General features: G+C 46.6%; 1 protein-coding gene across 2 annotated transcripts in view; it reads left to right on the forward strand.

Annotated features, from left to right (window-relative positions):
• Positions 1 to 13,813, forward strand: part of LOC144756333 (uncharacterized) — a 155,877-nt gene that overhangs the window by 71,332 nt on the left and 70,732 nt on the right. The window contains exon 1 of one of the 2 annotated variants that reach the window (XM_078646053.1): positions 10,094 to 10,686. The exons of the other annotated variant lie outside the window; for it this stretch is intronic. Coding sequence (XP_078502179.1) covers positions 10,189 to 10,686 — 498 coding nt within the window. The 5' untranslated portion in view covers positions 10,094 to 10,188. Of the gene's footprint in view, positions 1 to 10,093; positions 10,687 to 13,813 lie in introns of those variants that run through there. 2 annotated transcript variants of the gene reach the window in all.

Consider the following 13,813-nt stretch of genomic DNA (forward strand, 5'->3'; position numbering starts at 1 on the left):
GTCACCTTCATGAAGGCGGGGGGCTCTCATGGCATGAGGCAGTAAGGACACACGAGGATGATGCTGGAGATGGAAGGAACAGTGGGTGGCGTGCTGGTAGGCACACAGGCGGCTGAGAGTGCAATAATTTGAGTGTCTGGCATGGTGGCAGCGAAAAGATTACAGAAGGCTAATTGTGCCCCCGGCCTCCCCCCCCCCGTTGATGGACAGGGAGCAAGGAAGATTATCTGGGTGGTGCCTGGACCTGCTAGTGCTACAATGGGAGGGTGGGGGGGAATAATGTTGGGCCGCAGGAGAGGCTAATTTGGTATATAGGCTGCATCATTCCTTGGGGGTACTCGTACGAGGAGACCGGCAGTTAAGTCAGGGTCCGCGATAACGCAAACACACAAAAAAAAAAAATGCAGCAAAAACAATTGTTAAACCTTATTCTGGTTATGCGCTGGCTCTACTATGAAGTTGCCTTAATGAAGCGTCAAAGTGTTAGACATTCCAAATTATATTTGATAGAATATTTTAACTCTAAACAATTTTGCTATCCTGGCTGAAGAGGGGTGAAACCCCGAAACCGGTCCTAGGATGCTTGTTTCCGGTCCAGAGAGGGCCTGGCTTGGCAGTTCGGGCTGGACTGTTCCCATGAGGCACAGGGTCAAGACTGATTTGCATATGGCCAGGTCTAAACGGGGGTGGCATGGTGAGCAGAAAATGATGGATTTAACCCAGATCTCTTGACTGGGGGTGAATGTTTTGATTTGTTCTGCATTCTGTCCATCAATTGTGTGTCTTTTGCTGGAGATGGAAGGAACAGTGGGTGGTGTGCTGCTAGGCACACAGGCGGCGGTGAGTGCAATAATTTTAGCGTCTGGCACGGCGGCAGCGAAAAGATCAGAAGGCTAATTGTGCCCCTCCCCCTTCCAGGACAGGGAGCAAGGAAGATTATCTGGGTGGTGCCTGGGACCTCAAAGTGCTACACTGGGGGGTTAGGGGGGCATAATGTTGGGCCGCAGGAGAGGCTAATTTGGCATATAGGCTGCACCATTCGTTGGGGGTACTCGTACAAGGAGATTAGCAGTTAGGTCAGGGTCCGCGATAACGCACACACCCAAAAAAAGAAATGCCGCAAAAAGCAATTGTTAAACCTTACTCTGGTTATGCATTGGCTCTACTAGGAAGTTGCCTTAATGAAGCGCCAAAGTGTTAGACATTCCAAATTATGTTTGATAAAATATTTTAACTCTAACTCTAAACATTTTTGCTCCCGTGTCAACCACCAATCCCCTTGCGTTTTCAAATACAGCAGGCTGCTAATGCATGTATGACTACTGTGCTGGTTTTGTTCGACTTGCATTTGTTTGGTAAACTGAACCTCAACGCTATTGTTGATGGGAAAAGAAGCAGCTTCTGGACTCCTTCTCTTGGGAGAAATTGAATGACCACATTTTTCAATTCAGGTTGCTCTTCTCTTTTGTTATTGTGAATCGTATGTTTACCAAAGATTCACTGAAGAAATATTGTATGGTGTACTACAATAAGTTTGACTTGTAAAAATGTATTTGGACATCATATACACTGGACGTTCACTGTCTATACACCATGCATCAGTGAAGAAATCAAGCAATAATAAAAGCAAAGCGTTCCATAAACACCAGTAAAACACAGTTTCTGCTGTTTTTTATAGGATGAAATTGAGTAACCACTGTTTTTTTAAAGATTTTGAGATCACTGGAAAACACTGAAAAAACACCACCAGAATTTACCAAAAATAGAAACTGAAAACAGGAAAGCCTATCGAAACACTATATGAAGACGGACCACCTCAGCAGTTTAGGGTTAGCATATTCATCAGCCATCTGATGGGCCTATGGTCTGACAGAACCCGGGAAAGAGTTCTTACATGTATTTGCGACTCGCTAAATAGTTTTGCAACTTGCTATTAGGAATGTAAATGTAAATGTAAATGTATTTCGATTTATATAGCGCAGGAATCACCCAGGGGTCTCAAGGCGCTTGCTTAGGGAACCCGTCCTGGTATTCCCCTGTGAGATACCCCGGCAGGGTATCCACAAGGTGAAAGCCAGGCATCCCGCCGCGAGGGGCCGTAGTGGAGATTAAGCAAGCTATTGCCCAGAGTCGCAGAGTGTGACCCCGTGAGTCGAGTAGGCACCGGAGCGAGAATTGTCGAGTCCGTGGAATTTTTGAGCCCGAGACCCGCCGAGGCGGGGAATCGAACCCTGGTCCACAGCCGATCTCAGCTTCCGGGTCTGCCGCCTCTAACCACTGAGCCACGCTTGTTCCCTTCCTAATAGTAACCGCAAAGCTATGTACCAATGTTTTGTGACCACAATTGTGGTTGCAAAACACTTGCAAATTACCACCCTTTTCAAGAGGGAGGTAATGGATTCACAAATGGGAAGGGGTCCCCTGGGGACCCCTTTCCCTTTTTCACAGGCTCTGAAGATATCTTTTAAGGGCTGGCAGTGGTCAAAGGGACCACAAACTGCCCTTAAAAAATGAACCGAAAAAGCTTCTTTTTTTGTATGCATCTCGTTTTCCTTTAAGGAAAACGGGCTCCATTCGAGAAAAAAAAACTGCTTTATGTAAAAGCAGTCCCAGACATGGTCTGCTGAGCCCAGCAGGCCACCATACCTGGAAGGGCCTGCTATTCCCAATGGGGTCGCAAATTGCGAGTGGCTCATTAATATTCATGAGCCTCACAATTTGCGATCTAATTGGGAATCGCAAACAGTGTCTCTGACACTGTTGTACATCCCATTTTGAGACTCGATAATTGCGAGTCGCTATTGCCCTTAGAAACTAACAAGATGTCAGGCAGATACCAACAGCAGGGCTCAGTGAAGGTCCAGTTGCTACTAGCCAGCTGGGAAGTTACCGGAATGACCTTGTAGCTTGCTGTATCTCTGTACAGGCCTCATAAAATCATTGGGCTGTTACAAGACCTGTGGGTCTAGTGACTGAAATAATCTTCTTGACCTAACTTTAATGCTCTTGACCCATAAACTGGCCTCAAATTATGCAATCCTGAAGAAATATTTATTTCACTAAGCCGACTTTTTCATCATTATCACATGACAAGCCACAGGGCTTGGTCGCCCCACTCACTGCTGCCACTCCTGCCTGCCTTTACCGCGTCCTGCCTGCAGATTCCTTCGCTCGCTGCCCGCTGCTCCTGGGAATTTCCTGCTGCTCCTGGGAATTTCCCGCTGCTACTGGGAATTTCCCGCTGCCCGCTGCTTCTTGGAATTTCCCGCCGCTGCCTCCCTGCGGCCCCGCCCTCCTGTGATTCCATTCGCCGCCCCGCTCCCGCCACCCAGCTGCTCCTCCCTCCCGGCTCCTTACTTATGACGCCCCCAGAGCGACCGCGCAGCGGACGCGCGCAGCGGGAGCGCCGATTGAGCGCCGAAGGTAAGCCTGTCTGCGCCCGTCTGCGCCTGGCCCGTGCCCAGCGCCAGGACCCCTGGCCCTCCCCGCCGAGGCAAGACGACCCGACTGACCTACGACGACGCCACTCTCAACGCACTCAATGCCGGCCGGACCCACGCCTGCTGCCGAGCCACCCCGAGACGCACCCACGGACCCTTTACCTGCTGCACCTGCAAGTTCACCTGCCTCCGAACCTGCCCCGCACCCGCCAAGACAAACACCAGCAGCAACCACCTCAAGTGCATCCTGATCAACACCCGCTCCGTCCACAGACACGCCGTGGAACTCTGGAACCTCCTCGACGCTACATCACCGGACGTCGCCTTCCTCACGGAAACCTGGATGAACGCCTCCTCTGCACCCGACATCGCCATCGCCATCCCGGACGGGTACAAGATCATCAGGAGGGACCGCATCAACCAGACCGGAGGTGGCATCGCCATCGTCCACAGGAACACCATCCGCATCACGACCGACGCCAACGACTCCTTCGCCGCAGCCGAACATCTCCACTTCCAGATTCACACCGACCCTAAGACGACCCTCAGAGGCAACCTCGTCTACAGACCCCCCGGGACCACGCACACAATTCAGCGAAGACATCACAGACTTCATCAGCCCGCACGCCCTCCCCTCCACTGACTACATCCTCCTCGGGTACCTCAACTTCCACCTGGAGAACAACAAGGACCGCAACACCACCGCCCTGCTGGAAAACCTCGCCAACCTCGGACTCAAGCAACTGGTCAACACCCCCACCCACTACGCCGGCCACACGCTTGATCCCGTCTTCTCTTCCAGCAAGTACATCACCTTCAGCCACGCCACCGGACTCCACTGGACCGACCACAGCTGCGTCCACTTCAGCTTCAAAAGATCCATGACCCACTACCACCCGCAACAGGTACCTCACAGGAATTGGAGCAAGATCACCGCAGACCAGCTCACCACCTCCCTCAGCCAGAGCCCACCCGCCAACACAACGGACCCCAACGAAGCAGCCCGCAACTTCACACAGTGGCTGACCGCCTGCACCGACGACCTCGCGCCACTAAAGAACCCTCCCAGCAGACCCAGAAGCAAGAAGGCATCCTGGTTCACCGACGACCTCAAGGACTCCAAGAAGATCTGCCGCACCCTCGAGAAAGCCTGGCTCCGCGACCGGACCACCGACAACATGACCGCCCTCAAACACGCTACCCGCAAGCACCACCAGCTCATCCGCACCACCAAGAAGAAATCCCTGAAGGAACGACTGGACAACAACGCCCACGACAGCAAAGAGCTCTTCACTATCGTCAAGGAGTTCTCCAACGCCAGCACCGGCACCAACGACATCACTCCATCACAAGACCTCTGCGACTCCCTCGCCTCGTTCTTCCACCGCAAGATCGCCGACATCCACAACAGCTTCGGCGCCCCACCCACGCACCCAACCGTCGAACCAACGCCCCCCACGGCCACCCTTCGCACCTGGACCACGGTGACCACCGAAGACACAGCCCGCACGATTAACACCATCCACTCCGGATCACCGACCGACCCCTGCCCACACCACGTCTTCAACAAGGCCGACTCCACCATCGCACCCCAACTCCGGAACATCATCAACGCCTCCTTCAACACCGCCACCTTCCCGGAGAGCTGGAAGCACGCCGAGATCAGCGCCCTCCTGAAGAAACCTACAGCGGACCCCACCGATCTCAAAAACTTCCGCCCCATCTCGCTCCTCCCTTTTCCTGCTAAAGTCATCGAGAAGATCGTCAACAGACAGCTGACCGCCTTCCTCGAGACGAACGGATCCCTCGACCCCTCGCAGTCCGGCTTCAGAGCCAACCACAGCACCGAGACCGACCTCATCGCAGCCTCCGACGACATCCGGACCCTGCTCGACAAGGGGGAAACAGTGGCCCTCATCCTCCTGGACCTCTCCGCTGCGTTCGACACGGTCTGCCACCGCACCCTAGTCCAGCACCTCAGCAACATCGGTATCCAAGAGAAGGCACTGGAGTGGATCATCTCGTTCCTCGCCGGAAGAACACAAAGAGTCCGCCTCCCCCCGTTTCGCTCCGAGGCCACCGAAGTCATCTGCAGCGTCCCGCAAGGATCTTCACTCAGCCCCACCCTCTTCAACATCTACATGAAACCTCTCGCAGCCATCGCACGCCAGCACAACCTCAACATCATCTCTTACGCCGACGACACCCAGCTGATCCTCTCCCTCAGCAGAGACCCCGACACCGCCAGAACCTGCCTACACGAAGGGATGAAAGACGTCGCCGAGTGGATGAAGGACAGCCGCCTGAAACTGAACTCGGACAAGACGGAAGTCCTCATCCTGGGATCTTCGCCCTCCGCCTGGGACGACTCCTGGTGGCCCCCAGCCCTGGGCACCGCACCCAAGCCAACCGACCACGCACGCAACCTGGGCTTCATCCTGGACCCCTCCCTCTCGATGACCAGACAAGTCAACGCCGTCTCCTCATCGTGCTTCAACACCCTGCGTATGCTTCGCAAGATCTTCCGCTGGATCCCAACCGAGACCAGAAAGACTGTCACCCAGGCACTCGTCACCAGCCGACTGGACTACGGAAACGCCCTCTACGCCGGAACCACAGCCAAGCTACAGAAAAGAGTCCAGCGCATCCAGAACGCCTCCGCCCGACTCATTCTGGATGTCCCCCGACGCAGCCACATCTCCAGCCACCTGAGGAACCTGCACTGGCTCCCCGTCGACAAGAGGATCATGTTCCGGCTCCTCACCCACGCACACAAGTCTCTCCACGACCTGGGCCCCAAGTACCTCAACGACCGCCTGACCTTCTACACGCCCACCCGCCAGCTACGGTCCACCAGCCTCGCCCTCGCAGCCGCACCACGCATCCGAAGAGCCACCGCCGGAGGAAGATCCTTCTCTTACCTGGCTGCCAAGACTTGGAACTCCCTCCCCATCCACCTTCGGCTGACCCAGGACCATCTCGCCTTCAGGAAACAACTCAAGACCTGGCTGTTCAAGCAGTAGCATACCCCTCCCCCCAAGCGCCTTTAGACCCTCCCGGGTGAGAAGTGCGCTATACAAATGGCATGATTGATTGATTGATTGATTGCACCTACAAATATGTGAATTTAGCATATCTGCTGTACAAAAAACTCTTCTGTTGGATTTAATGCACTGAAGTTTTGCTCCTTATACAATTACAAATCGATATCACATATAGGGTGCACATGACCTGACTTGCCTCTTAGTTCACTAACAGCAATGTAATCACGGAGAGGGAAGATACATTTCTCAGTTACTGTTTAAAAACTCCCACGTTTAATAAATATATTACTAAAGCATGAAGTGGTAGCTCACTGTCATTTGCAGTCAGCACATTTCCATTCAAATAGCTGCAACATTTCCCACTGACACGCAGTGATATTAAAATTATATAGCATACAAACAATGTTTGGAAATCTGGTACTGCAACTATTCATCATTTGCACATCATCAAGTAAAGTGTTCTGATTTGTTTTGAGCCTGTTAAAATCTTTGTTTCCATCACACTTCTGAATTACAAAAAAGATGCTTACCTAACTCCTGAAATGCTTTGAATTATTTGTACTGTTCATTTACAAGCTATTTAAATATTGTATGCTAAAAAAAAACACTGACACCCTACAGCCATGTTTCACAAGGATTGTCAGACAGCGTACTTCGCCAATCCCTAAGATATAACAATCATCAATTTATTAAAAGACTTAAGCTGACATTTGACCTTTGTTTTTTAACAGAAAGCAAATGTGTTAGGATAAAAATAAGATGTAAAGGCACCTTTATTGCACATTCACTTTCGGAGTGAACACAGCAACAGTTCCTTGCCAGCTCGAGTTCACTCACCAGAACGGACCAGTGGGCCCTACGATTAGCTCACCCTGATAAAATTTGAGTCGCATTAGCGAGTGGGGGGGGGAATAGATTTTTGGAGGCCTGCTTTATGACCTGTGTAGTTGTCTTTTTTGTCAAGGGCACAAGAGGGAGAAGAAGTTCCAGTCATTCAGGGCTCCTTTTACTTCACAGACATCAGGTCAAGCTCTCTTCTGTCCTTCCTCAGGTCTGCTTGCTCAGTTCTGAGTCGGTGGATGGACAGTTTTCCGATGATGGTGCCCCACTGGCTCCACTACTGAAAAATGTATTCAGATGACCCAAAAAGTAGGGGCCGTAGGATAAAGCCATCAGACCACCAACCCTATTTAGAGCGGATGGTGAGATTTTTTTTCTGACGTCACTGTCAAGAAAAGCATGACAGTCATAGATAGCAAAAAAGATCATTACACTCACACCCAAGGAATAAATTCCCTGCATGTGTGAATCATTAGTTATTTGTGACGGCGGTTCCTCTGAAGGACAGAGATCACTGCTGGCTGGCAGTGATCTCTAAATTTAATAAGTGGTAATGCGTCAGGTTGGCAGTACGTAATGTCCTCCAGAACCCTGACTGCCAGACAGACACCCGCTAAACTTAAAATCTGGCCTTTGGAGTATGAAGAAAGAAAGAAATACAGGAAGACGAAAAGAAGAGAGCATGAGAAGAACTAAGAGAATAGGAAAGAGGAGAAAGTTAAATAGTGAAAGAAACTTAAAGGAAGGAGAATAAAGACAACAGAAATTTGAAAAAATAAAAATGAAAATTGAGAGAAATGAAAAGAAGAATGAGCTATAAAGTAAGAAAGAGAGAAGGAATGAGAGAGAACGGGCAAATAAATTAATGCAAACAAGAATTTTAGGTTAGATTTTGAAAAGCATAATATTTGTATGGATAGTTCCTTTTCTTAACAATGACAACTGTATTAATTCTATGCATCTATAGAGGTTTTCTCTAAAAGCCAAGGGCATTGATCTGATGTGATGGGGAGCGAAATAATTGAACCTTACTGGAATGCTTTTTTATCATCAATCCCGAAAGTTCATATTAGTATGCCCGGTAGAGTACCCCAACAAAACAATGCTTTAAGCTACAATAGACATCACAGAAGATGAAAATGTTCGGGTTAATAGATTCAGGTTTATGCTGGAAATGCAGAAGAGGTGTAGCATATAACCTACATGTTTCGTACATTTCCCAAAACTGTACACTTTTGGAAAAATCGAGGAGAAAATGAATCAGATTATTTTAGATGGAATTAATATCAATTAATGGATTTTAATCTTCACGGGTTTTCAAGTCCAGTCTGAGGGCCTCATTTAGAGTTTGACAGAGTTAACTAGGGTAGCCCTGGGGACCTTGGTCCACCACATTTTGAGTTGTCCACTGGTCCTGCAGACAACTAGCTACGACAGGAACGGCTGGCAGGAGTTTTCTCCCATGGTGTGGTTATCATTTTGTTTTTTACTGTCCATTACTGCCAGGTGTTTCCTGGCAGTGATGGACAGGGGGGAAAAAAGTGTTTATACCCTTCACCTTAAGTAGGGTTAACGATGTAGAGTCCTTCTTCCAAAGACCCTGTTGTGACACCAGCTGACATCCAGAGCAAACTCCAACCCCTCTCTTTGACCTCCTCACCGCACAGATGCAGATTAGCGATGATATTCTGGCAGCTGCTGGAGAAGTTTAAAGGTAAGCTTCTCTTCAATGTCAATCTGCCACTGGAGGAGGTAGGGAATAATTTTCTTCATGGAGGGTAGTTTTCTTTATTTCTTCCAATTTCTTATCTGGATTCTCCTTGTCTCAGGCTGTGAATACACCTTCTCTATTTCTTCAAGCCATATACAATGAAGCAGCAAAATGTTGCGGTGGCTCGCCCGGTCGTCGCCAAAAACAGTGTTGTGACCCAAGGGTAGACTATTTAACACAGGACGCTGTATTTTGGTCACATGCTTTATTTCGTGGGTACAACGAGCCACCGCTCCTCTCAGCACAGAAGAGAGGCACCAACTGACTCTTCTCAGAACAGGCACCACAGAGCACCATGACAACACCTAAATGTTCTATGTGGAACCTTAAACCACCATATGTAAGCACAACAGACCCCTACTCAATCTGACCGTGGGAGAAAATATTCCAGTGACGGGGCTCCATTGACAGAATACTTACAGCCTAACTCTAAATGAGCGGGTGGACAGTCAGTTTGGTGGGCAGGGTATTTTGTTGTAGCTGCTTGGATATAATTGAATATAAAAGGGAAAAAAACTAAAGTATTCCATATTCTCAAAGAAATATTTAAATGTTAAGTTGTAAATTTACACTTCCATTTTAATGTTGATTTTGAAATTTCTGGATTTCACAAAGTTTCCAAAGAGTACTCCTGGAAAACTCTTCTGAATTCCTGTTTAAGTTCATATAAAGTCATGGCCTTTGTGGACAACTGCACATATGAAAAAGGCTTTGTATTGATGCAGTCACTTTGATGCCTATTTTAATCCCTTTCATCTAAGTTATTGGTGAGGGACTTGCTCTGTCCCTAATACACACCGACACTACTATTCGGCTAAAAGTGTTTAGAGTAAAGAGAGCTGGATGGCACATTAATATTCCACTAATGGCTTGAAGCAATGTACACTGCTCATACCTTCCTAATGTACCTGATGTCACCTATGCCAATTCATGCCAACTGTGGGCGTGGACGGCAATATTTAAGCACAGACACCTGTGGACATTTCCCAATAGGAAGTCAGACGCAGCTCAACGAAACCCAAGCTGTGTGAGGACATCTCACTCCGTGTAATATCACTTGGGCATCAGAAGTGAGGCACAAAATAATTTTAAAATGTCTGAGGTGGAGTCGGGCGCCTATGCATCAGGATCACCAATCAAAGACCTGACAACATGGGCCCCCTTGAGACTCTTACTGTGGGGAGTGCTGGGGAGTATCTTTGTGGGTCTCCAGGATATGCTACAGCTTGCATTTTCATGCCCATGCCACAGAGACCACAATTTGTGGTTTGGAATTTTGTTTTTCTTCCTTCCAGGAGTTGCTTTCTCCATACTAAATGTGATGACCTTCAAGTGGGGGAGGTGGCGCTGGGGGCAAATGTCCTGCTCTCAGTTTGCCGGCTTGCCTCCTCGGCGATTTTGGCCTCGACTTTTTTTCCCCTTGTTCATGTGGGGAACAGCTGTGTTCTTGAATGGAGATGCCTTCGCCTGCATGACAACAAATCATTGCGAGGATATAGAAAGTCCAGACCTCATAGTGTGCCGATACGAAGATGAGTTCGCCACAGATGAGGAAGAGAGGTGTTACCGTTACTGGTCCTTCGTGTCAAAGGTAGGTTGCGTGAACTTCGATTTGAGAAAGCACCTATTATACATTCCAGGCTTAGAGCAGTTTTAACCAAATATCTACAAAAACAAATGTACTGTCAACAGTATCACTGAAAAAAACTCAACATTCTGCATCCAGTTCAACATTTTGAGACCCAAAATGTCCACTAGACAACAAAAATATTGGGTTTCTTAATGTGCACATGCACCTATATTCAACCTACCAAAATATCTCCTGGTTAAAAATTGGTAATTTTGGGCAAAATTACTTTTCACTATTTCTAAAACTTTGTTAATTTACTACCCAGACTTCAGTGTAAGCTTACTTGAGGGCAAGTGTTTGGCAGTAGGAGTAGCCTTATGTTTTTTGGGTAGATATTGTCAGTGAAGAATTTAATGTTGTCAGTATTTCTGTTGCAGAAATGTGTATGGTAGAAGTTTGTGTAAAATTCATATTTAGAGTACACCAGAATTTTATGAGAAAAAAGAAGATAGGTAACTTCAAAGTTATCTTGTTCACTGTGTCGATCAAGCTACTAGTTTCCTCTCAGGTATAAGACGGTCAAAAGCTGGGGAAAAGAGGCATAGCAAAGACTTCCATAAGACAGCCAAACAGTGTGGGGGGGATAGACGGGGGGAGAGAGAGAGAGAGACAGAGAGAGAGAGAGAGAGAGAGAGAGAGAATCACCAAGAGATAGGAGGTATATTAATATTTACTCACCATAGGACGTTTTTGAATGCACACTTGCATTGCTTAAGTGTACTTTGTAATGTTCACCCTATACGTGTATACTTTGACAGGTAGTTGTGATTCTTACATATGCTTGCAGTATTTAGTGTTGGTGTGAGTATTTATCTATTATTCTCAGACAGGTACACTGAATACATCCACTTATGGAAGCATTCTTCATAAACAAGTGCCCAACAGATACAAGTGAATGTGTGTGTTTCTTTAATAGCTTTTGGACTTTTCCTACAGATATAACCGAGTATTGTTCACATTGTTGTTGTGAATGAAATATTAATCTAAATTCACAGGTGTAAATCCATTGCCTGGGAACTCTTGATCACATACATTGACGTTATGATCATGGTCAGTGTGGCACATCCTCTCAAAATGTTATGGGAGGAGAATCCCCACTCAAAACTGGATAAGCCTTTTTTGCAATATAGTAATTCCGTATCATGTCATATATTTGGATTAAACCTGCGGGGTTTAATCCAAGCCTGAGCCATGCTCGACAGCCGCATTAATGCCAGCAGGCCAAGGGGCAGGTTGGCGGAAAGTGGGCAGCAATTTATTCTGATGCACTAAGGTGAAAGACTTCTGCATGTTAATTATATACTTTTTTTTTTTAAGAGTTTTCGATATTCTTACATGATTAGTGCAAAATGTCTATAAAAATGAAGGAGTTTCTAAAGACCAAAAGAAAAATATATGTATGTACATATATATATACACACACACACATACACACACACACACATATATATATATATATATACAAAATATTAGTAATGCTGAACATATCTAGTTGTGAGTTTGTGTCAGTGTAAAACAGGGTAATTTAATATAGCAAATAAGTAAGATAAAAAGGGTTTCTGTAGAAGACAAAACAAAAACACAATGCTACTCCATGCAAACAAGGCAGAAGACAGGGGTGCTTTGGAGGCCAATTCTTATCGAAGCATTTTCCTAGCTCATGTGAGAACAATTATCGGGGTTGGGAGATATCTAGGTTTGTTATTAAGATCAAATACGAACAGTCAAAGTTATTGCCCATTTGACAGAAATGGGATGTCTCGCGTTGAGCAGCATCATTGTTTTTGTTAGAGTTATACATGATGCACTGGAGAAAAATATCAAGCCCTATTTATTCTAAAATATTGAATAATGTGGTCAGTTTATCTAAAATACTAGGTTAATTTAAGGTCTCATTTGGAACTTTTTCATAATAAATACAGAGTCACTATAAACACGTATGCTATGAAAGTAGGAAGTTTGCCTTAGTAAGTTAACAGTGAACTCTCACCTTCCTGGTAGAAAGGGGCCTTATAAAAAAGACACAGTTACACTTACGTACTTACATTTAATACTGGCACTTGGCACAGACTGGAAAATTTACCCTTTTCCTCACTTCGTTCTTGTATATTGGGCGCACCTGTTGGTTTGAGGGGGGGGGGGGGTTGTACAAAACACAGTCTCTTTTATAATGCGTTGTTGCTAGGAAATGCAATGTTAGCTCCTCAAATACTTCCTTGCTCGATATCTCAACCGATACATGAATAGAAATGTTCATATGTGTACTTTACAACTGAGTAACTTGCTATCTTATTACACAACTAAAATGTACTGGACTCATTGGTTTATAAGAGCTTTTATTTACAAAACTTAGTTAAGTTTGTTACAAAAAAAAGAACATAAAGAAGACAGCGACATTAATAGAATTTGACCGTTTTTGGTTACAAAACAGTCAATGGAAAATGCCCTTTTTCACCTACCTTAGTAACTGCCTCACAATATACCATCCTGCTTCAACAGCTGGGCAAGTGCTTCAAAAGTGGACAACGGGTGACCCGGTTTCGCAAATTTCCGTGCGGAATTTACAGACACTTATCCAAAAACCAGCCTGTTGATTTATAATTTATCCTGGAAGTTTCATTTTCCGGTAAAAAAAAAAGTGAAGAGGGGCAGCGGGTGCTATTTTATTCTTTGTAATGTGATGGCATGTCACTCGAAGCGCTCATGCGGTTCTCTGTGTTGTGTGTAGCTGTCAGAAGGGTTGCACATCTCTGACTATGCTTAACCGATGCAAAAACGGCGTGAAAGGGCGGATTAGTTTATCTTTAATGGGAATCTGCACACTGCCAAGGCAGGATAAAATTGCATAATTAGGCGTGGTTGCAGGATTGTTTACATATTACGCGCAGTAAGTCACACTGTTGCCAATATGTTAATTTCGGAATTGCTGATCTGCAATAAATGAAGTTGGAATTCCCTCTCTTGCATGTTGGCACCGCTCAGCTAGGGAAGCGTCCGTTAACAGACTCCAGTTTATGTTGAACGTTTACCCGCGCCTAGGCCCGCAGGGAAGAATGCGCACGTTATTAATTTGCACTTTAACTTTCCA

The sequence above is a fragment of the Lissotriton helveticus genome, chromosome 5_1 (assembly GCF_964261635.1).
Source record: "Lissotriton helveticus chromosome 5_1, aLisHel1.1, whole genome shotgun sequence".
Lineage (NCBI taxonomy): Eukaryota > Metazoa > Chordata > Amphibia > Caudata > Salamandridae > Lissotriton > Lissotriton helveticus.